Source organism: Typopeltis vanoorti, chromosome 19 (assembly GCF_054136105.1).
Source record: "Typopeltis vanoorti isolate ZY-2024b chromosome 19, IOZ_Tvanoo_1.0, whole genome shotgun sequence".
NCBI lineage: Eukaryota > Metazoa > Arthropoda > Arachnida > Uropygi > Thelyphonidae > Typopeltis > Typopeltis vanoorti.
In genome coordinates, this window is record NC_143567.1 from 80,368,818 (window position 1) to 80,395,064 (window position 26,247).

Sequence of the window (26,247 nt, forward strand, 5' to 3'; positions counted from 1 at the left end):
AGCGGGCACCGCACAGTCGGTACACATTTGCGGAAACGTATTTTTATTTTTTTCTTCTTCTAATTTTGCTTATAACTAAGGCCATCGACAGGATTTTAGGACTCCCGGTAATAATAATATCTCCATGTTTCTCTATTATATCAGGGTTTTTGCTTAACCCTTTTGATGAGTTTATGCAGTGTATAAAAATTAACAAACATGATTTCGTTTTTACCCTAAAAATGCTAAAATGCCTGATTCATCATTAGTTTTTTTCTAATCTGTTATACATTTATATCATTTGGCTCATTATTGAAACCGTTGAAAAAATATTTATTATATTCTTTATGTATGGTTAGTTTAGAGCAGGGATAGGCAACCCTTAACATGCCTACCAAACGCAGCACAGCAACGACTTTTTTTTGGCATGCAACCCAGGACTCATCTTTGCCTGACACATATTTTAACTTAATATAATACAATTTTATTAAGTACAGTGATACCAAATAAAAATGCAATAAATAATTAAACCCTACCAACTGTTTCAGTAATAATAAATCTTCTTCTTCTACGCGTTATTCCTGCTTCCCATGCAGGGTCCGCGTGTTACTTTAGATGCGACTTCTTGTTAGTACTACTCCCAACTGACCCGTCGCCTGGTCTGCCGCTGGGGGGGATATATTTTTGACTGTAGAGGCGTATACTTCCTACTCTTTACAGATTGAGCAGAATGTCACAACCACCAGCAAAAAAACAGACATTAAAATGAAAAGGATATTAGGCAATTTAAAGAATACTGGACTGAAAAAATGTGGCATGATTAAGAAAGATAATAAAGCATTATGCATTTTATGTCCCAAATCAATTGTTTGTAATACTCTTTCTGTAAAGAGACATTTTGAAATTGTTCATAAGAAATTAAGTAACAAAAGTGAGCCAAGAACAAAGAGAATTAATTTCTCGTGAACTGAGAAGACAAAAAAAAAAGTCCGATACTTTGATGAAATTTATTTCAGGTAGGCATAGTTCCAACTTAGTTGCTGCTAGTTTTGAGTTTTCAAAAGTTATTGCCCAACGTGGAAAACCACTCAGTGATGGGGAGTATATTAGGGAAGCATGGCTAGAATGTGCTCCATTCCTTGTTGACAATCTTTCAGAAAAGGTAAAAATTATTCAGTGCATTAGAGAATTATTTGAGTAGAAAAACAATTAAGGATAGAACACGTAAGTTGGAAAGGAATACAGCAGAGTAATTAACAAAATATTTGGCTTCATGTAAGTTCTTCTATTTGTGTTGATGAGAGCAAAGACATTATATCATCAGCTAGGCTGGCAATCTTTGCTTGATTTTGTAGGGATGACGAATTATGCAAAGAGATGATTAACCTTGTAACACTACCTGAGCGTACATGGGGTTGAAATATGTAAAGCAGTTAGGAACGAATTATCTATTCGGCAAATTGATATTTCAAAAGTGGTATCCATCACAACAGATGGTGCACCCAGCATGATTGGTAGCGAAGCAGAATTTGTAAATCTGTTTGCAAAACATATTGATCATCCACTAATAGGTTTTTATTGCATCCTACATGAAGAGAATTTATGTGCAAACGCTGGAATAAAGGAACTTCAAGAAGTGATGGAAACAGTAACCAAGGTTGTTAATTACATTTCTGCACTTGCTTTGAATAAAAGACAATTTCAGAATCTATTGAACGAAGTGGATTCTGTGTACAACGGACTAATAATGTACAACAACCGTTAGCTTAGTCGAGGTCTTGCTCAGAAACAATTTGTTGAATGCCTGGATGAGATAAATCTCTTTTTGACTGATCAACAAATGTCTTATAATATAATAAAATTAGTTTAATCCTTTATCCAAGTGCGAGCAAACAAAGTTTGCACCTGAAAGTATCTTCAGGACTAGGGTAAGGTGGTAGAACACCAGGGCAACTCGTTGCAAAGGTGGAGCAAGCTACCAACACTCCTATCTCAGTATCTCCTATAATGCAAAACACATCTCCTTGCGGATATGTCTAATGTTATGCATTAAGGGAAGGGCCGCTACCCAGACTAGTTTCGACCTTTATTAAGGTCTCTTCAGTGGGAGCCAGGCCCAAGTTGAGATACCAGGCAGAAGCATTAGCAGGTCATCTCTACCTATAGGAGTTGCCAAATGGAGTGCCACCCTTTTTTAATAAATTACTATGGATTTAAAGAAAGATGTTGAAAGTTTATTTTTCACTTGGTTAGAGTATAATAAAATTAGTTTAATCCTTTATCCAAGTGTGAGCAAACAAAGTTTGCACCTGAAAGTATCTTCAGGACTGGGGTAAGGTGGTACAACACCAGGGCAACTCGTTGCAACATATCCGCAAGGAGATGTGTTTTGCATTATAGGAGATACTGAGATAGGAGTGTTGGTATCTTGCTCCACCTTTGCAACGAGTCTCCCTGGTGTTGTACCACCTTACCCTAGTCCTGAAGATACTTTCAGGTGCAAACTTTGTTTGCTCACACTTGGATAAAGGATTAAACTAATTTTATTATACTTTAACCAAGTGAAAAATAAACTTTCAACATTTTTCTCTAAATCCAGAGTAATTTATTAAAAAAGGGTGGCACACCATTTGGCAACTCCTATAGGTAGAGATGACCTGCTAATGCTTCTGCCTGGTATCTCAACTTGGGCCTCGCTTCCACTGAAGAGACCTCAAGAGAAAGCTCCATGTTCCAGTCTTCTTTTGGATTCCAGTTGCCAGTTACCAGATCCTGAGAGAGAGCTCCTATTCCAGTATTGTTTGGTAAGAACCTTTCTAGTTTTTCTTTTGTTGGTTTTTATTTTTTTTGCAGCCAATCGGTGCAGGTCCGTTTTAGGGTATTTCCTTTTGGGGACTGAAATTTGCTATTCCGTTGGTAAGGTATTTGCTTTTAAACAATGTTGAAATTCTTGCCAAGAGTTCGTACTCTCGGGATCGAAATTGACCCAAACATCGACAAAGTGACGTTTGTGAGAGCTCTTCTCAAAGTCGTCAAAGCAGAAAGTATTTACGGGCTTATCCCTTATGGGGGGGGGTATATTCCAAATAGTAACAAACAACATAGAAACAAGAGAAACGCTCCTTAAAGGCGTAGAATGTGAAGAGAAAAAATATCTACCCTTCCTAGTCGGAAGTATTTTAAAATCCGTAAAAATTGACAGGTTTCCACTCGAATATCTAGAGAAAGGGGGGGAAATCATTAAAACCATTTTCTCCAAGTGGGGGATTGTCCGAAACGTAACAATCGGACAAGACGCGGATATCCCAGAGTGGAAGTCAGGGGAAGTGAGCATTTCAATCGAGATGAAAACCGAGGTCCCCAACTTGATTTTTTTAGGCTCAGCAAGAGTAATAGTCAATTATCCAGGCGTAAGAAAACAATGTTTTCGGTGCACCGCTTTGGGTCACCTTAGGGCTCACTGCCCGAAAAACAACACATGCCGCAACTGCTTATTGACAGAACACACATTGAATCAATGTGAGTCACCGTGCCGTAAATGTGGGAACACATCCCATAAAATAGACATTTGTCCTAATAGGACCCTTGCAGAAAGAGCAGGAGGCGCCATAACACCTGCAGCAGTAGCCATTCCTAAGCTCACAACACAGGACTCTCGAGCTACCGGCTAAACAATAAATGAACCACAAACAACTGAACCAGAAGAGTTTCCAGCCCTCCAACCGCCAGCTACTGCAATGACTACATTAGGAAATCAGGCAATAACTGGGAGGAATGCAGAAGGGAGAATTAGGAAGAAAAAGAAACAGAACACTAAGAAATCTTACACCAATGAATTGGAAGGCAACAATAACAGCACAGAAACAGAGGAAATAGAAATCAACACCAGTACAACAAAACGACCCATCACGCCGGAAGAAGGAGAAATGAAACGAAATAAACAGGACACTGAAAGCCAAATAGAAGCCTCAAGTTCAGATGAGGAAGGAAATGAGATAATATCGCGAAACAACACAGAAAATGAGGAAGAAACCTTATCAGAAGAAGAAGACAGAGAGCAAGGAAACAATCCAGAAACTAAGGAAGGAAAAAGCTTTGTTAAAAGCAATACTCCAAACGGCTCTGTCATTTTGAAGAACTTTAAGGGATCTCCTAAAACGGCAGAAAAACTATTTCAGATAATGACTACAAAAGGAGAGCCAACTTTCTTGTTCTTTAAGAGGAGCAATAGACTCATATGGAGAGAACTCTATGTAAAAGATATAACCAAGGTCGAGTCCCATCAACTGGACGGTCACCTGGACTTAACAGAGGAAGAAAAACAACACTTATGCGACACATTGAAGTCACTGACATGAGTAGATTTGGAAAAGAGATACCCATGGATAATGAAGGAATTTGAAAAAAGAACTTTACCAGTAGATACAAACACCGGTTCTTCTCACCCCATTACAAAACCGGTAAAAAGAAAAGAACCCCTATATGAATATTCAAATGTAACAAAACGAATACTATTCTATCTTAGGAATAAACCCGAGATAAAAAACAAAGTCCACACAGCTGTACAGGAAAACGGAGACATGGCTTTGCAATGTGAAGGTGAGCTAGAGAGTCTTAGAATATGGCTCAAGTTTGGGAAAGTCACTTACGATTGAGCAGAATGGAATGAATGCTTGAAGAGAATATGGCAACTTAATGATGAAGAGTCAGTACACGTACTCACAGTGATGGAAAACGTGGTAAAAGACTATGAGGAAGCGGTAAGAGATAGCAGGGCAAATATGACAAAAAAAAAAAAAAAAAAAAGCCCCTTCTAAGTTTCTTGGTTCTGTTTCTGTATGTTCACGCTTAATCCACATAGGAGGGGGCAAACCTGAGAACCCGAGCGGCGAAGGCTTACAGCGAGGCGGTGCAGCTCCTTGCGGGCTGCATCACTCGGGCCAGGCTCTTTCCCCATTCTTGCAGTACTTTTCTGTTAATTCACCGACTTTTTTTGTTTCTGTTTATGTGTGTCCTAGTTCTTTTGATTTTCAATTTATGTGTGTCTTCCTGCATTTGTTTTTTTCACTTCTTTCATCGGCCAGACATCTGAAGAGGTGGCTGGCCGGAGAACGCGGAGGAGAACGGATGGAGGGAGATAATGTCGGAGATCTGCTTGGTGTTGGCATTTAAGTCAGGCCAAGTAGATTGACTGAGGCCTCCTTTAACTATCTACTGCTATCCACTCTATCTTTCCTCTCCTCTCTCACTATCAAGCTGACTCTCAGCACAACTTTTTTTAAATCTAAAGAGGCCAGTGATGAAAGGCATGAACTCCCATTCTACCTCAATAAAGGTCGAAACCGGTCTGGGTAGTGGCCCCATGCCTTTAATACAAAACATCATACATCCCCTTCTTGGAGATGTGTTTTGATATTAAGGGTAAATATTAAGATTAGTGATCAGAGCTTGCTCCACCTTTACCACGAGTTGCCTTGGTCTTGCACTACCTGTGGGATCAGCTAGTCTTGCATCAATTGCAGGCGCAAACTTGACATTTTTGTCTGTTTGCTTACTTGGGAAAAATGGAGTAAAACCAGGTTTAAAATTGCTTGGTATCTTTAACATAATTATACCCAAGTTATAAATACTTTCTACATGGTTCTTTATAGAGTTGGAATAACTCATGGTTATATTTGATCTTCCAAAGATCATTATCATTCACGAGGCCAAATATTTTTTAAAGATTTTTCTTTCAAATGTTGAAATCAAACCCTACACCCTCATCACAAAATATTAAAGTTTCACATTAGTAGGTAATAGTTAGAAGAATGATTGATTTTTATATTTTTATCTGAGTCATCTGATGGATATATTTTGACCTGAATATACATGAAAGAGAATAAAAGCCTGATTACCATCTTTATTTGATTCTGCACTTCTACCACCTCATTTGGTTGGCTTGTAATCATTAATCCTAAATATTCAAATCATTTCACTTTCTCTATTTCCAGGTTCCCAGTTTTCACACTTACCAGTTAACTGATTTTACCTGGTATTAATCATCATTATTATTCATTAATATTAACTCTACGACCCCCCCCCCCCTTGCCTTAGCCAGCAAAGGCTGGGTGATTGATAGAGCCTCTGCTACTAATAGCTCACAAAAAAAGTTAAGCAAGTTTGAGCATGGTTAGTAGTTGGAAGGGATAGATCATTCGATGCTGTTGGTGCACTCTCCCTCGATAAGTCTTTGGACTCTTTGGAGGTGTCACATAATAATAATAATATTCAGAGCAACTTTAACATGGAACACATTCCATGTCAGAGATTCTCTCCATCCACCACTATAGCACAACCTATCCCCCCAGCCCTGGGGATAGGTTGTGCTATAGTGAGAGCTAGCTGTATATAAAAATACAGGCAGAAAATTTAAAACAAGACTCTTGAAATTCATGAAGACTTTGATACACCAAGGAGAAAAAAATCAATTCATGAAAATGCTAGTTATACCTATTTATAAAGAAAAAGAAATAAATGCAATATGTACAGGAAGAAGAATAACCTTAAATACAAGTTATCAGGTATATATATATATATATATATATATACACACAGGAATATTAAAGAAAAAAGCTAAATAAAATTATAGAGAAGAAAATACTTCAACAAAATGGATTTCAAAAAGTAGCTGATCCTGTTTACATAAATTCAAAAAAAGAATTATGTTGCCTTTTTTTTTTTTTTTTTTTTTTTTATGGCAATGAGAGGCTGTTCAATCTATAGTGCATTTCACAACAATTTGAAGGCATCAGTAAATTTGTACTCTTTAGGAAATAAATAAGGAAGAAGAATAGTCCAGAAGACAGCAGATAAAGGGAATGAAGAAAAGCTTGTTCTATGAATTTGGAGTTGAAATGTGAAGGAATTCTAAGTAACTACAGCATGTGTTAACAGATTTAGAACGGTGACAATGGAAATATTTGCAGAAAATACCAGCAGCAGAAACAATGTAAGTGAAAGAGTGGAGTGAACTGGTGACAGATAAGTCAAAAATCAATCTAATTGTTCTATTCGGTACTAAATATTTTTAAGGAGCTCTTGGAAACACAACCTCAAATGGGAGAACAGCTGTTGAGAGATAAAGTAATGCCCTGAGCAAAATAGAAAATTTAATTATTTGGATGCTTAAGAGGTGATATTTATATGTTTTTGTCAAGAGATCTGAGGTTAGAATAATGCCAAGAAGAGAAATCTCATCTTACCTAAAGACTAGCTGTCAAAATAACTAGAAGTTCTTTTTTAATGAGAAATAAAACAGGATTGAAGATCAAAACCAAGAACTGTATAAGTTGATATGGTATCTATACTTGGGCCTGGCTCCCAATGAAGAGACCTCAATAAAGGTCGAAACTAGTCTGGGTAGTGGCCCTTCCCTTAATGCATAACATTATACATATCTGCAAGGAGATGTGTTTTGCATTATGGGAGATACTGAGATAGGTAAGTTCGTAGCTTGCTCCACCTTTGCAAGGAGTCACCCAGTGTTGTACCACCTTACCCCAGTCCTGAAGATACTTTCAGACGCAAACTTTGTTTGCACACACCTGGATAAAGGATTAAACTAAATTTATTATAGTCTGACCAAGTGAAAAATAAACTTTCAACATCTTTCTCTAAATCCAGAGTAATTTAATAAAACGGTGGCACACCATTTGGCGGCTCCTATAGGAGGAGATGACCTTGCTAATGCTTCTGCCTGGTATCTCCACTTGGGCCTGGCTCCCACTGAAGAGACCTCAATAAAGGTCGAAACTAGTCTGGGTAGTGGCCCTTCCCTTAATGCATAACATTATACAAATCTGCAAGGAGATGTGTTTTGCATTATGGGAGATACTGAGATAGGAGTGTTGGTAGCTTGCTCCACCTTTGCAAGGAGTCGCCTGGGGTTGTACCACCTTACCCCAGTCCTGAAGATACTTTCAGGTGCAAACTTTGTTTGCACACACTTGGATAAAGGATTAAACTAAATTTAATATTGATATTTTGGAGATTTATTATCTGTGAACATTACCGAATCAAAAAATTAGAATAATAAAGAAAATGTGTTGAATGATTTGCAATTCTAATTTATTGCAGAGAAAATAATTATTACCAAATACGATTTAGCATAATCTTAATCTATGTACTTTGTAGATTATATAACCACATGAACACATAAAAATGTAATATAAATTATAAGTAACATTCACAAAATTAGAATAATGTGAAAATAATGTACATAAATTATAGTCAAAGGGAAATAACATGATAATTAGTACTTTGTTGCATCCCCCTTAGCTTTTCATAAATGGTTGGGCATATTATTTACTAGCAGTTCACACTTTTTTTTTTTTTTTTTTTAAATCAAAACACATCCAAATGTGTCTGTAGACTAAAAACAAGTTCATTTTTGTCTCTTAGGGCAACTTCTTGAAGATGCTTCTTCATAATTCCCTACAAATTCTCAATGGGGGTTTAAATCTGGTAAGTATGCCACCAAGGAATTACACTGATTTGTCTTTCTTTGAGCCATCTAGTAATGGTCTTGGGCAACTTCTTGAAGATGTTTCTTCATAATTCTCCACAAATTTTCAATGGGGTTTAAATCTGGTGAGTTTGCCACTAAGGGATTACAGGAATTACACTGATTTGTCTTTCTTGGAGCCATCTAGTAGTGGTCTTGAAAGTGTGACAAAAAGCTGAATCTTGCTGAAAAAGGAAATCGCATCACACAAATCCTCCAATGCCAGTAACATACAGTGCTTAAAAATTTCTTGGTATACACTTTGGAATTCACTCTTTAGCACACAATACACACAGCCTACCTGGACCCTCTGCAGTCATACAAGCCCATATCATGACAGAGGTTGCAAATTTCACTGAACAACATTTCATGCATTCTTTATGAAATGCTTTTTGCTTAAGAAGCCAAACACATATCGCTTGATGACCATCACAAACATACTTTCATCACTAAAAAGTACTTTTTCAAGTCCTCCTGATCTCATAACAGACTTTGCTTACACCATCACACTCAAGCTGCCTTTTGCTTGGAAGTCATAAGTGACTTCGTCTTAGGCACACATGATTTAAAACCCAATTTGTGAAGTTGTCTCAATGTTGTAGATTTAGACACATTCACACCCGATCCTTTCCATCTCCTGTGAAAATACCTTACACTGCAGAAGTATTTTTTCTTCAGGATATTCTTCAATCTCCTCTCATCTCTTGATGTAATTATTACCTTTCAACCACTATTGCAGTGATTATTTTGAAAACTCCGGTTATTAGAATACTGTCTCAATACTCTACTCATGTTTGCTTGAGAATATTTCAATTCCTTAGCTATAAACTGTTGAGTTTGGCCTTTTTTGCATAGAGACACCATACGAAACTTCTTAGCTTCTAATAGGTCACTTGTTCGACCCATGTTTAGTCAACTGAAATCCAAGTGTAAACAATTCCTCACATGAATCAGTCCCACAACTACTGAAATACATGCTATTTCTATGCTCTCTGCTCAAAACCAACCGGAAAAATTTGGAATATTTTAATATTTTGAACAACGTTAAAAATTATTATAATTTCGTGAATTTCAAATAACGGTTTTCTTATAATTTATATTACATTTTTATGTGTTTACGTGGTCATATATTCTACAAAGTATATAGGTTTAGATGATGCTAATTCATATTTGGTAATAATTATTTTCTATGCAATAAATTAGAATTACAAATCCTTCAACACATTTTCTTTGATTATTCTAATTGTTTGATTCAGAGGTGCAGGGTTTGTGAAAAGAGTACAGTTGAGTCATCGGCAAAACTGGAGAAGTTGGTGTTAATAGATAGAAGTAAGAGTTGTAGAAGTAAGAATTGAATTTTGTTAAATAAAAGCATTAGCTGCAATTAAGAGGATAAAGATCCACATTTTAACCATCACAGACAAAGTTGACATCCTAGTTGCAAAAGTCAAAAAGCAAGCCATATGATGAAATCTTATTTAAATATGACTTGTTTACTCCCCCCCCCATTGATAAACAGTGGAAGAATCCATAGCAGCTATCATTTACTTCATGGTAGAATAGAAGTAATAAGTTTCTCTATTACTTTTAGAAAGAAAATAGCAGATAACAGCAGAGTAATAGGACAGTAGTTAGATAGCAAAGATTTGTCACCCTTCTTAGGAATGGTTTAAATACAGGCTAATTTCCATTCTGCAGAACAGATGTCAGCAAAAGAGGAGTGGCAGTAGAAGTCAACTGTGGAGTGCAGATCTTCAGAATAATGGGAGAAATGTAATCAGGAGAGTCGTTTCTCCCATTTCTCAAGTGGGAGAAACGACTTTTCCTTTTTTGGTTCCCATATAACAGCATTCTTCTGATTTCTATCTGGTAAAAAATAAGCAAAACAAAAGTTTAAACCAATAGCTTTGATGAGAGAGAGACCAGAAAGTAAGACTGCCATCTGGACATGACACGGGCTCCTCCTCCTCCTAAACCTGTTTTAAAATCAATTCTGGATTCATGGCTGCTTGTAGTTATTTCAGGTTTTGATATAAAGAAGAAAAGGAAGAGGGAGATTTTGAAAGCTAATTGTGATATGCTTGGTTCTTCTGTTGTATAACCATCACACATCTCTTGGAGAATCATAATGCTTAGATGATGGACAATAATCCAAAGTGAAATGGAGAATAAACGTTTTCATACCAATAAGAACTGCTTCAGTGATATGATAAATGTTTGAATCATCCCACTTGGCACACTTATGTCACACAAAATAACAGCAGATATGTCAGTGTTGCTATGTGGAAGAATAAATCAACACTAGAATATGGTCTGAACTAACTGGAATAAAAATGTCCAGTTTTCTTAGAAGAGATTGAGCATTTGGAAAGTGGTTAGGGTTATCTAGTATTCTAGCAGGAATGTGAACAATTTGTGCAAGATGATAGAAAATGGCTCAACATCTTTACCTCTAATTTGTGCAAGCTGGAAAAAGAAATTCAGATGGAGTTATAAACATTAAAATCTCCAACGAAGATGACCTCACTATTAGGAAAATTGAGCTGAAGACAATTCGACATTTAAAGAATGAACAAAATGTTCAGAATGGTTGGCTGCATTAGAAGACTAATAGAAATTTTTATGCCAAGATCAAAAGGAAGTGATTCAATTTTGAAAACTGCCATAACACATCAGAGCAAATGTGCACAAATGAGACAAGAAATAGTCAAAACGTTTCTAGTGGAAAGGCTTAGACATTGGTTATGCATTATTACTAAATAGTTTAGGGAAATAACAATAGACTAGGATAAACATTAAAATAACTTTTTAATACAAATCCAATATTTTGGCAACGTCACGTTGCCATTTTCAACAGGAACTTGTGAGCAAGACATGTGCACGCAGGCACAGCAAACAGTAAATGAGGAAGAAGCAGGAAGCTATTCTAGCTATTCTTTCTCCTAAAGTCATACTAGTGTCCCCTAGCAGGCAATCTTGGTATTCTTGGGCGACTGGGCTGAGGTCTTCTGATGTAGGTGTCCCAAATTTGAGGCAGTCTCATGCAGCCAAATTTGTTGAGGTTGGATTTTTTCTTAGGGCTAAGGCTGATTCCATGAAAAGCCTTTCGTACTTGTATTTACCACGGTGAATGATCGTGGCTTTCTTCCACCGTATTCTATGGCGGGTATCCAGAGCATGGTCTGCAAGACCAGAGCAGCTGTGTTGGTGGAACCGGATGTAGTCCTTATGTTCTGTAATTCTGATATTGGCTGTCCTGCCTGTTTGGCCAAAGTAGGACAGCTTACAGCTACAAGGGACCTGGTATACACCAGGTAGGTGTGTGTGGGGGGGGAGAGGTTCGTCTTTAGTGGAGTGGATAAGGGATGCCAATTTCTTATATGGTCTGTAACAAGAAGTTAAGCCGTGTTTTTTTAGGATTTTTGTAATTTTTTCTGAGGTGCCTCTGATATAGGGTAAGGTGATGTATTTAGAGTAATCCTTGTTGTGACGGGGGGGGGGGGGGGAGTGGGGTTGTGGTTTATTGGATTGTTTTGGGAGGGTAGCCATTGGCTGAGAAAGTGTGGAGAATGTAGTTTAGTTCTGTGGTGAGGGCATTGTCATTTGAACAGATAAGTTTAGCCCTGTTGTGTAGTGTCTTAATGACACCATATTGTTGTGAGGAAGGGTGGTGGTGGGATTGTTGGTGAATGTATCTGCCTGTATCGGTGGGTTTTCTATAGACTGAGAAAACCAAGGTTCCATCAGGCTGGCGGTGACTAGTCTAAGAAAGGAAGGCAGTTGTTTTTTTCTTCTTCCAAGGTGAATGTGATTCTGGGGTGTTGGTTGTTTAAGTGTGTTAGGAAGGAGAGGAGTGCATCCGAGCCATGTGGCCAAAGAGCGAACATATCATCTACATATCGAAGCCAAATGGTTGGTTTTTGTGGGGCAGAGTTTAAGGCTTTCTCTTCAAACATCTTCATATAAAAGTTGGCCAAGGGTGGGGAGAGTGGAGAACCCATTGCTGTCCCCTCTATTTGTTTGTAGAATTTTCCTTGCCAAACAAAATAGCCTGAGTTCATTGTGAACTGAAATAGGGCTGTGATATCGGGAGGAAACTTGGATTAGCTCTAAGGATTCTTTGGGTGGGACATTTGTGAATAAGGAGGAGACATCAAAACTGATCATTATGTCAGTGTGTTTGAGCATAAGGTTTTCTATGCTGGCTTTGAAGTGGGCTGAGTTTTTTTTTTTTATGTATGAAGTTGTGTTGCCAGTATAATGTGTGAGAGCTTTGGCCAAATGTTTAGCTAGTTTGTATGTGGGGGAATCAATGCCATCCGCTATGGGACATAATGGCACATTTTCCTTATGTATTTTTGGTAGTCCATAAATATGGGTGGGGGGTATGGAGTTAAATGGTTTTAATTTGTTGGTGACTTCTACAGGCCAAGAAGTGACCTTCTTAAGGAGCCTGTGGAGTTTTCTGATTTGTGAGTTGGTGGGATTGTATTCGACAGGGAGGTAAGTAGCCTGATCTAACAATAGAGCTTTCAGCTCACCTGTATAATCCTTTTGGTTAAGCAATACTGTGGCGTTTCCTTTATCCACTTTGGTGATTATTATTTCCTTGTTTTTCTTTAATTCCAGTAGAGATTTAATTTCTTTAATGGGCATGTTGGCTTTAAGTGGTGTTGCTTTGGTCAGAACACAAACTACATCCAGTCTGATATCGTTGGCGACGTGGTTAGGAAGGTGTCGTATCCCACGTTCCACTTGTATCATAATATCCTCTGCAGGTATTCTTCTGGGTGCAATGGCGAAGTTGTGGCCACGTGAGAGGGCTTCAGGTTTCACAATACATGAAGAAAGGTTGACTACTATTTCGGTAGGAAGTTGCAGTTTAGAGATCGCGTTCTTCTTTATTAAATTTTCAAATTTTTTGATGTGTCGATCTCGTACTTTTTTAAATTCTTTCTCCGCTGCAGTGCACGAGATGTCATGCAAAATAGACTACATTTCGTGGCTTAAGATGCTTGAAAGGTCATCTTCAAGTGCCTGGATAGCTAAGTTAGCATCACTCAGGAAATGGTGAATAGTAGCGATTTGTTCCCCGAGCAACGCTTGGCTGGCACGATAATAAATGCGAAGAGAAACGGTGCTTCATTTTAACACAGTTAGGAATTACCTGGTTATCCCGGCAGCGTTTTAGGAATGCGAGACGATTAAGTTGTCTCGATAGCTTCAATTTCATTTTACCGTAATAGCAGGCTTTACGTGCGGTAGAATCTCCGTGGATTATCGTAATTCTAGTGGAAAGGCTTAGACATTGGTTATGCATTATTCCTAAATAGTTTAGGGAAATAACAACATAGACTAGGATAAACATTAAAATAACTTTTTAATACAAATCCACACTACCCTCCCCAAACAATCCAAAAAAAATATTGAAACCAATAAAGTCCCCCCCCCCCCCCCCCACACACAACAAGTATTACTCTAAATCCATCACCTTACCCTATATCAGAAGCACCTCAGAAAAAATTACAAAAATCCTAAAAAAACACAGCTTAACTTCTTGTTACAGACCATATAAGAAATTGGCATCCCTTATCTGCTCCACTAAAGACCAACCTCCCCCCCCCCTAGACCTACCTGATATATACCAGGTCCCTTGCAGCTGTAAGCTGTCCTACTTTGGCCAAACAGGCAGGACAGCCAATATCAGACTTACAGAACACAAGGACTACATCCGGTTCCACAAATACAGCCGCTCTGGTCTTGCAGACCATGCTCTGGATACCGCCATAGAATACGGTGGAAGAAAGCCACGATCATTCACCGTGGTAAATACAAGTACAAAAGGCTTTTCGTGGAATCGGCCTCAGCTCTAAGAAACAATCCAAACCTCAACAAATTTGGCTGCATGAGACCGCCTCAAATTTGGGAAACCTACACCAGAAGACCTCAGCCCAATCGCTCAAGAATGCCAACATTGCCAGCTACGGGGCACCGGTAGGACTTTAGGAGAAAGAATAGCTTCCTGCTTCGTCCTCATTTACTGTTTGTTGTGCCTGCGTTCACGTGTCTTGCTCACAAGTCCCTGTTGAAAATGGCAACGTGATGTTGCCAAAATATTGGATTTGTATTAAAAAGTTATTTTAAGGTTTATCCTAGTCTACGTTGTTATTTCACTAAGCTATTTAGTAACAAAACAGCATTAAGTTTGTTGGTTGGGCAAGTGGTTAACACACATGCTCTCAAAGAACTGGGCTACAGATGTTTGATTGTCCTTACATGAGAGAGAGAGAGGAATTTCATCACGTGGTGTGAGACCACTTTCTTACTTGATGGAGGCTGAAGTAGGATGAAAAAGTTCCATGTTTGGTCTCAAGAGCAGAGTTTCTTGTTGAAGTAAAAAAAATAAACAATAATCATAAGCAAGTTTCAATTGCAACTGAAATTTGGATTTGTTAGATAAAGAGGTACTGTTTACAGATATTAGGAAAGAAAACAACAATCAAGGTTGGAACTAATATGTATACAGGCATACCCTAGTCATACAACATGTTTGGTTCCAGACCATCTTATAGTGAATCATTCCATGTCATTCTTATAATGCACTACTACTTTTCATTTTCTAAAACTCAGAGAGAAAGTAAATGTATAAAAGTGCTGCTCTACAGCAGCATTTGCAGTCACTTTCAATTCAATATGACAGAAAATTATATATGTGTATGTAGGAATAGATGCATGTGCAAATGCACACAAAAAATAAAATGCTTCCTACCTCCAACAAAAGCATCACCTGCTCCATTTGTATCAACAATGTCTTCAGTTTCTACAGGAACAACATGGTGTTCTGTTATCACATCATCTGAAAATAATGTATAAGGTATATAAAATAAATAATATTTATCAGCAATTTATGATTTTTTTTTCATTTAAATTAAAATACAATCACATTTAATGTAACAATTTATTTTATTATGCTTTTTAAAATTTGTATCAGGAAGACAATAAAGATGTCCCCCCCCCCCCTTGGCTCTTAAAACACTTTTATCCTTGACTGGCATTCATTCAAATCCATTTCTCTCTCTCTCTCTCTATATATATATATAAATAAATTAGTTTTCTTTCATTCATTCATTAAAACAGTGGTATTTAGATTTCTATTTAATGATGTGAATCTGTCGATTGTACCATTTATTTCTTTTAGTGAACTAGGAATTCTCTAAAATTAAATTCTAGCTTTAATGAAAATAAGGTTCATGCCATAAGCACTGTTTTACTCTCCAGTATTTAAAATTATATGTTTATCTAAAAAAAGAATATTACTTTCTTCTTGGGTCTTAACCAAAAGGTGGGCAAAGACTAATCACAAAAGAGCAACACAATATCATACTGCTTGAATGCATTGAAAACTCTGAAAGCCCATTCCACTCATTCATCATTCTCCAAGCAAAAAAATCTGGTTCTCACACCCTTGCACAATTTCCATAGATGTCATCTTTCTGTGCCAAGTACCGAAATATTTCCACTGTCAATCCTATAAAACCCTTTTAGTAATTTAAAATGTTTTTTTATCCCTCTTTTTTCTGTCTATCAACATAGTTTTGCAACTCACAAGCCTTCAATCTATTGTTATTATAGAGAGCATTCCACAGAATAACTGCCATCTTGTCCCTTATCACTGGATGCTCTCCAACCTTTACTGATCCCAAGAAACTGAAGTGACCAAACCCGAGCATGAGCTAACTTGGTCACCTCTGCAATATGCACTTCAAAGTTACATTCTCTACCCAATAAAAGAGTTTAATTATCCAAATATTGATTGGGTAGCAGTGGAATCTCATAAGAATGAAAATTAATTTATTGAGCTGTTGCAAGACACTGTCCTCGAGCAGCACGTGACAGAAGGAACTAGAGTTCAAAGAGTGTTAGATTTGATTAGTGTCAGAGTGTGTTTTAGTTAAAGATGTAACTATTCTGCCTCCAGTTGGTGACAGTGATCATGTGGTACTCACTTGGGAAGTGACTAAGTTTATGAATGTTCCATTCAGAAAAGGTTACAGGCAAATGAGAAGTATACTGATCACAATTGTTGTATAGAAAGAAAGTCTGAGTATGAAAAGAAACTGGCAGAGCCAGTTTATTTTCTAAAACTGGCAGAGTATGAAAAGACAACCCACAAGAATTCTGTTGATATGCTGCAAGTAAAAGAAAGAATGAATATGAAAGAATAACTCTTCTAAATTGTGATTGTCTATCAAAATACTAGTGGTGGTTGGCGATAGATGAAGGTAACTGCAGTTGGTGGAGTCAGAAACTTGTAGAGTAGATGCCCTCCCTCGATGAGTCTTTGAACTCCCTGGAGGTGTTATGTAATAATAATAAATGCAGATGGCATGAGGTTTATTTACAGATGCAGAAGAGGTTGTTCAACTAATGAGTGTCCATTTTGTTAAGAGCTATCAACCTGGTGTACACAATACTGAGCTCACTGGATGAAAACACTCAGGTGTATGAGGACGAGGTATTAGAGCTATTGCACAAACTGATGGAGATATCAGCACATGTGCTAAAAGGGTGTTAAGCCAAACTGGCTGTTCATTTTGACTAGGCTGTTTAATATGAGTCTATCTCAGAACAAGGAAGATTCTATGGGAATGGAAAGAATGTATGGTAATTCCATTGCACAAGGGTGGTGCAAAGACTGATGTATCCAACTATCAACCAATTAGTATCTCAGGAGTGGTGGTGAAGATTTTGGAAAAATTGGTTAGGGTTCACATTCAGAAACGGGTTGACAGTGAATTTTTTTACAATGAGCAATAAGGGTTTAAGAGAAAGTCATGTTTTAGCAACTTGCTCATATTCTATAACAATGTTACCATTGAACTAGACAAGGGGAATGGATACACCATGATACTTCTGGATTTTGCTAAGACTTTTGACAGAATACAGCATGGTAGACTGCTAAATAAATTGGAGAATGTGGGTTTGGATTATAGAATATTAACATGGATAAGGGGATGGCTGACTGACAGGTATCAATAAGTGCTATATGGGGAATGCGAGTCTGCGAGATTTAAGGTAACAGTGGTGTACCACAAGGATCAGTGCTTGGTCCACTGTTATTCAATTTGTACATTAATGATATTGGGAAGGATTTGACAAGCGATATACAGCTATTTGCTGATGATGATGCTAAGATAGGTAGGGCTGTCAGGAATGCTGCTGATATGCAGTACTTGCAGATTGATTTGAATAGGCTGGAATTGTGGGCATGGGAAAATGGATATCATTTCAATGTCAGTAAATGTAAACTCATTCACTTTGGCGTGATTAGATATCAATGTCATATTATATTGGTGGGATTGGGCTAGAGAAAACTGATGAGGCCAGGGATCTTAGGGTGTTAGTAGATAGGAAGTTGAAGTTCAGGGGCCATGTAGCAAAGATTGTGAATACAACTCAAAAGATAATTGCAATAGTGAAACAAACATTCACCTGTAAAGGTAAGTATGTCATTTTGTCTCTTTACAAACGAAGCCTTGATACAAAGGTGGTATCAAAAAGCTGAGACTAGCTCTGTTTACGAGAAATTACTTTATTTATGGACGTTTACACACTATCACCTTCAAAATAGTCCCCTTGCATAGCAATACAGCGCTCCCAGCATTCCTGCCACTTCTGGAATGTGTCCTGGAAGTCTTCTTTTCAAAGTGTGTCGAGCACCTTCTGCGATTCACGCTGGATCTCCGCAACATTGTCAAAATGGCAACCTTTGAGCTGGATCGTCATCTTCAGGAGGAGGGTAGTCTGCAGGAGCCAAATCTGGCGAGTAGGGTGCGGAAGTGAGATCATGTTGTTTCTGGCGAGAAACTCACGTGTGAGGAGAGCTCAGTGACAGAATGCATTGTCGTCATGGAGCATCCAGTTTTTCATGCACCACAAATCCGGTCGCTTTTGCCGAATGTCCTCCCTCGGATGCCTTAAAACCTGGCAGTAGAACTCGCCTATTGACGAGCCCCTGGGGATGAATTCTCGATGCACAATGCTGCGAAAGTCGAAAAAGATGATGAGCATGCACTTGGTCGAGCTGCAGACCTGCCTCACCTTTTTCGGTCATGGAGATGGGCTCTTCCACTGTGAAGACTGTTTCTTCGTCTCAGTGACCCATACACCCAAGTTTCATCACCAGTAATGATCCTCGACATGAAGGAAGCATCATCCATAGCACGCTGACAGAGTTGTTGGCAGACTTCAACACGGTATTCCTTCTGGTCCTGGGTCAGCAGCCTGGGGACAAACTTGGCAGTAACATGGCGCATGTTCAAATCATATGTGAGGATTGCCTGGACTGTTCAGCATGACACACTGACAATGGCAGTAATGTTATGGAGTGTTCTCCTATGATCCTCATGCACAAGTTGCCGAATGGTTTCAACATTTTCGGGGGGAGGGGGGTTGAGCTCGTTGAAGGCCTTCCTGATCTCTTGCCGTCTTCCAGTGATGTTCTTCCGCTCTTGAAGTGCGCCTGCCACTCAAAATACCTTGAACGACTCATTGTAGCATCACTGTAAACTTCACGAATCATGTCAAACATCTCTGTGGCAGATTTGCCCAGTTTCACCTGTAAAGATGAGGATGTTGTTTTGCCTCTTTACATACAAGGCCTTGATAAGACCTCACTTGGACTATTGTGTGCAGGTCTGGTCTCCTGGTTTCCGTTGTGATTCTGATACAGTGGAGAGAGTGTAAAGGAGATTGTTAAAAATGTTATCAGGATTGTGGCATACTGATTATGAAGACATTGAGAATTTGTAGACTGCAGACACTAGTAAACAGGAGAAAGAGGAATGATATGATTGAGACTTAAAAACTTCTGAAAGGGTCATACAGGATTTCAGTTGATGAAATTTTTCAATTTATGGAGAGTGTGGAAAGGACAAGAGGGCATCCTTGGAAGCTGAGAATGAATGGCACTAAGAAGGGTGTGAGGGCTAGATTTTTCTCTCATAGGGTGGTGTGTGATTGGAATAGAATGCCATTGGATGTTGCAAGCAGTGTGAATGAATTCAAGAATAAGTGTGATAGCTGGTGTGTATAGTATAGCCTCTATCAATGAATCCCTGGAGGTCTCTCTTAATAACAATAACACTGCAAAATCCCTGTCTCCTCAATTTAGTACATAGCTGGTAATCTTTTCATTCCAAAATGCATTTACTTTTCTCGATTAAGCTGCCATCTAATATCTTTTGCTCATGCTCTCAACATATTAAAATCATTCTGCAAGCTCTCTACATCACCTTGAATAATAATAATAATAATAATTATTATTATTAGAAGAGACCTCCATGGAGTCATTGATACTAATTGCGCTCACAATCTCCAAATGCAAGCCACCACAGTCTGACCGCTCTATGAGAGGGAAAAATATCTATCATCCTTTTTTGACTGCAATCACTCTCAACTTCCATGAATGCACTCCGTCCTCTCTATCCCCTGCCCATAAAATGAAAAATTCAATTTACTGGCATCCTATATAACCTTTTCAGAAGTTCATAGGTTTCTATCTATCATCCCTCTTTCTCCTGTCTGCTAGCATTTGCAGTTCACAAATTCTCAATCTCACTTCAGAATCTACATTCTGCAGTCCAGTTATCATCTTTAATTTTCTTTGTACTCTTTACACTGTATCCACATCACCTCAGAAACCAAGAGACCAGATATGTGCACAACAGTCCAGATGAGTTCATATCAAAACCTCATAAAGAGGGGGGAATGACCTTATTCTCATATGTTAGAGTTTGTTTCAGGATTGCAAGTATGTTCTGAGTTGTATTCATACTCTTTGCTATTTGATTCCTGAACTTCTTCCATCCACTAAACTCCAAGATCCCTATCCTGGTTAGTTTTTCCAGCATAATTCTGTCATAATATGCCATTATATACCTCATTACACCAAAGTGCATAATAACTCTTTTCATTTATAACACCACTGAACTGACAGCCATTTTCACATGCCTGTAATTCCAGCAATTCAAATCATTCTGCAATTACTGCATATTACTTGCATTTCTTCTTACCCTGCCCATCTTTGCATCATCATCAAATAGCTGTATATCTACTGTTAAATCATTCCCAGTATCATTAATATAAAAATTGAATAACAATAACCCAAGGACTGATACCTGGGATACATTACCAGTCACCTTAAATCTTGTAGACTCCCATCCCCCCACACAATACTTTTTAATATCTGTGCAAGCCAATCCTCTTATTCAAACTAGTAATTTATAATGCAATCCCATATCTTCCAATTTATGCAACCGCCTTCCAAGCTTAATCTTGTCAAAAGCTTTAGCAAAGTCCAATGTATTACCAAAGTCCATTACATTATAAAATGTGAGCAAGCTACTCAAACATGACCTTTCCCTTTGCGTTGAAATGCGTTGACAGTTACACTACATAAATGCTGATAGGTCCATAGCTAGATACATCAGCCTTTGTGCAATGGGATAATCATACATTATTTTCACTCCTGTGGAATTATCCCTATGCTATGTCTCAAATTATACAGTCTAGACAAAGGCTCAGCCAGTTCTTTAGCATCCATGCTGATATCATGTTGGCTCCTATTGCCAAATTCTTATTAAGTTTGTGCAACAGCTTTATAAATGCTATCTCCTCAAGGAGATAGCATTAATCTGAGTACTGCATACACCAGGTGGATAGCTCTAAGCAAAATGGCCGCTCATTAGTTGAACAAATCTCCTCTGCTACCGGTACTTATCATAGATATTTTCATATTCATACTTTTACTTACAACGTAACAGAATTCTTTTTGGCATATGGTATACCTTTCACATATTCTTTTTCTTTAAGAATCTCTTACTTAATAAGACTGTACAACCATTTCAATCCAACCATGTTTATTCTTTGAACTCCAATATTGCAGCACTGATGTATTTTTTAAATACTTCCCATGCACTGCTGATATCCTCCCTCATTTAAGAACTGATACCATAGGATCAAACCTACAATTCCCTTCAGTAATCATTTCCTACTTTTAAGTTCAGCCTGTACTGAGCCACTTCCCAGGTTAGTACAGAATGATCACTGTTACCAACTGCAGAACAGTCATCTTTTATAGACATGGCTGTTCCATCCTGAAGGTCTCTGTATGGATATTTTTCCAACTACTGCATTCTTATTAGCAGCAGCAATAACATTTGCTATGGTTTTCTTACTTATCAGTAGGCTGATTATCAATAACCCAGCACTATATTTTAAGAGTGTAATCAACAGCATGTTCTTATGAAAAACTTATGAAATATGATGTTTGTGAAAGTCTAGGCCAACTCACTATATAGAAAACGCCATGAGAACTCACTAAATGAAAAATAACTATCATTAAAAGTGTATTTTAATTTGAACTTTCTGACATACATTTTATTAAATAATTGTTTCCATTTTTCAGTAAGTTGGTGTTTCCTCAAGAGAGTAAGAAAGAATGCTTAGATTGCCTGATAAACGATGAATTATCAGTTATTAATTCATTCAACTGATGCATGAATCATGGAACTCCATCAGTCATTTTTTAATGAGTAGTTAGCGTGTCACTTATTTATTAACAGTGCAGCAAGAACTGCATATAGAATGAGGAAGTAATAAATACTGTAGAGTACAGCTGTGTGGTAATGAGATCAACCCTATCTCCTGCTTTAAGGTAGGTTTTACAAATAGGTGGAAATGAGGAAAACAGTAGTCTGGAGTTATGGAGGGAGATTATACTTGGGTTAGCTGTTTCACTCAGCTAACCAAAGTTCAATAGCTGTTTCATTCATTCATTCAGCCAGGTTAACTTGGGTTAGCCTAGATGAATGAGTGAATGCATCTCCAAAACTAAATACACTGTGCATTTGAATCCATAATGTGGCATAATGTTTATGAATGAATTTAGGTGGGCAGATTTTCAGTGCCTGAAGTGATTTGATGATGATGCATGTGAACATATTGCAGATATTGTTGAGCTAAGGATTAAATCCTAGTATTCTGTTTGCTAAAAGCAATGGTTCTTGGATTTAATCTTTAGCTCAGCCACAGTATTCATATGCAATATAACTAATCACTGTAGTCTACTGAGATCTACATAATCAATGTTTCTGGGTAAATGTTCTTTCATCAGCATGCATTTAACACTTAATTTAAAAAGGACTGAATTATATCGCTGTTCCAAAATCAACAGATTAGAAACGGTGAACTTTTTAAATAACATAAACCCAATGAAGCATAATTTAACAAAAAATGAGAAGCTAGCATTGACAAGATTATGAAGTAGCAACAGTTTTGTACTCTTTAATGCCAATAAATGGAATATAAGATAATGCTATAAGAATACAAAGAGAAGCGAGGGTCACAAACTATGCGAAACCTGCTGTAAGTGCACAAAAGCACTTTAGATATCCTGGAGTGAAAGTGATTTTTTGTGAAATTAATGGATCTAATCAAGTCAATTATAGACAACTCTTCAAATGTCTCAAGTGTTGTGAATACAACTCTTGTATTGTACAAAAAAACTACAGTCTAATAAATACCCACGGCAATTACAAACATGATTGCTCATGTTTTGTACATAATCTAGTGTCCTCCACTAGAGGGCTACATGGTATGTAGTGTTTGTGGATAGCTCCTGAATGGATAAGTGATATTTTGGGTAATAATTGGTGAATTTGCATAGTATTGTTTACTTTTAGTATTTTAGCGTGTCTGGGTGATTTTTGTGTGTTTTTTTGAGTATTTTAATAGTAAATTGATAGATACGATTATCTGTGCACATGGTTAACATAAAGAGGAATACAAAGATGGCGTCCTGGTCACCATATTTGTCTAAAAATTTTAACTTAAAGGATTTGATTCAGTGTACTTAAAGTATTTGATTCTTTGTACTGTTTGTGAAATGTATGCATTGAGGAGAGCAGTTGGGATCTGGTTAAACAACAATAGTGGAGTGAATGTGTGCAAAAAGTGTAAAGAATGTGAGGATTCAAAGAGTGTTGCAGGTCGTGCGAGTGATATCGTTGTTGAAAGTGAGAATCTAGATAACAGTGATATGCGAGGTATGAATGGTGATATTTGCGAGGTAGTACCTGATAACTGTGAGAGTGGCGCTGAAAGTGAGAATGAAGGTAAACATAAAGAACGATTGAATGAGTCATCAGAGAATAAAAATGATGACACTGACGCAACGAGCGAGATTGCTCTATTATGCAGAGCGATACATAGGGCAAATCGGCAGCTGGAGCGCTGGCAAAAATGTTTACTCAAGCGTACCGACTAATAATCGGCAAAAGTATGATAGAAAAAATAAGGGTATGATAGTGAGTGTAAACAAAATGAAAGAACGAGTGTTATATGGAAATTCCTTAGCAAGAGATGTGTTAGTTGAGAGTTTAAAAAATTGTACCAACCTGGTGTGAACGTTAAGAATGTAAGCGAGTCAATTAGAATGCAAAAGCAGCAGGTGAAAGAACTGATAATGGTAGCAGGTACAAATGATTTGAAAGGAAACAAAATGGCTATGAGGGAGGATGTGAAGGAATTGCTTGAGATAGCAAAAGAGAAGAGTGAGAGAGTTAGGATGGAGAGTCTGTTGCCACGGTATGACAGTGAAGAGTATAGAAGGAGGACCATAATTACTAATGACTTTATGCGTGAATTATGCAGTATGAGTAGTGTGGAATTTGTGGAATGAGTTCGATGGGCGAAAGGATTTTATATAAAATGGATGGTTTACATTTGAATGGATTTGGTGTACGGAGACTTGAAAAGGTGTTGTCTAATGTAGTGAAAGTGAATGTGCAGAATCAGGGAAACTAGATTTATTAAGGGGGGGGGGTAGATATGCAGACTTTAGGGAGACAGTTGAGTGTGTGAATGTGTGTAATATGCCCAAGCGAGTAGGACAGACCATGAATCAGAATGGGATAGTTAGTATAAGGCATCAAAATAGGGATGGGACAAATCGGCTTCAATTCATGTATACTAATGCCAAAAGTATTAGGAACAAGAAGGAAGAATTTTTGGCCTTGGTTGGCACTTCCAGACCACAGGTTATTGACATTAGTGAAACATGGCTGACAGAAGATGACACAGCTAGTGGGATTGAATGTGAGGGGTATGGTATGTTCAGGAGTGGCAGGGAGAATAAAATGGAGGGAGGAGTGTTATTGATGATAGCTGATGAGCTGCAGCCAAGGAAAATAAAAGTGGAACTGCAGGATAAAGAAAAGAGCACATTTGAGGCTACTTGGTGTGAGATTGAAACTAGCAGAACAAAATATACAGTTGGGTGCTGCTATAGACCAGGGGATGGAATAAGATGGTGGAGATAGTATGCATAAGCAAATAGAAGAAATGAGTGGAAGGAGAACAATTATTATGGGAGATTTCAACTATGGTAACATTGATTGGAAGGAGGAGAGGACACACGGGAGGAAGTAATTGGATTTTATGCGGTTATTAAGGGATAACTATCTGCGACAGCATGTAATGGAAAATACTAGGGGTCAGAGAATATTTGACCTAGTAATTGCATCTGAGAATTTGGCTGTAACGAATATGACCACGTTGCAACCAATTGGTGAGAGTGATCATAGGGTCTTGACTTGGGAGGTGGCTAAAGGTGTTGAATTTACAATTAAGACAGGATACGTGTGGAATTATCGGGATGGTAAGTATGACAAGCTTAGGAGTTTGATTGGTTCAGTGCCATAGCATGTACAACTGCAAGGGCTAGAAGTTGATAGTGCATGGGAGGAGGTTAAGAAGTGTTTGTATGAAGCAATGGCTGACTGTATACCTAGAGTCTGAATAATAAATCAAGTAGGGGTTAAATGGATGAATAACACCATTAAGCTTGAGCTGCAAAAAAAGAAACTACGGAGGGAATTTAAGGAGAAAGGTGACGGGCAGGCACATGAACAGTATAAAGCCCAGGCCAGAAGGGTCACGAGTGTGGTAAGAAAAGCAAAAACAGATTATGAAAGAACATTGGCCATGCAGGCTAAAGAGAATCCCAAACAGTTTTTCGGTACATTGCAAGTAAAAGAAAAAATGTATATGGCAGAATGATTTTAAAGAATGCCGATGGTAGGGAGGTAACTGAATCAGTTGATATAGTTGAATTACTGAGCGAGCACTTTGCAAGAATATATCATCCAGGTGGTGACATTGCAGAAATGAATGAACCAATAGATTATATGGGTACTGTGGTGAATGAAGTGGAGGTGAGTAGTCTATTGCAAAACTTCAATGTCAATACATCTGTGGGATTGGATGGTATACCAGCTCATGTCGTATGTGAAGCGGCTAAAGAATTGTCAGTACCCTTGACCATTTTGTTTAATTTGAGTCTCGGGTCTGGGTTAGTCCCGAGGGGGGTGGAAAGAGGGGAAATAGTTCCACTGCATAAAGGAGGTTCCAAGGCTACTGCTGTAAATTACCAACCGATTAGCATATCAGGAATCATTATGAAGAAGACAGGATTGGATAGATGAAAATGGGATATGAAAATGGGACTGTATAGGGGACAACATGGTTTTGTGAAGGGTAGATCATGCCTCAGTAACTTGCTCACGTTTTATAATAGAGTGAATGGCTGAACGGGATAAGGGTAATGGGTTTACAGTGATTCTACTGGATCTTGCTAAGGACTTTGACAAGATACCACATGG

General features: G+C 37.9%; 1 protein-coding gene across 1 annotated transcript in view; it reads right to left on the bottom strand.

Moving 5' to 3' along the window:
• The window catches only part of LOC150096285 (adenosine kinase-like), a 286,808-nt gene that overhangs the window by 12,436 nt on the left and 248,125 nt on the right, over positions 1 to 26,247 (bottom strand). The window contains exon 10 of the mRNA XM_090409587.1: positions 15,294 to 15,380. Coding sequence (XP_090265713.1) covers positions 15,294 to 15,380 — 87 coding nt within the window. The remainder of the gene's footprint in view (positions 1 to 15,293; positions 15,381 to 26,247) is intronic.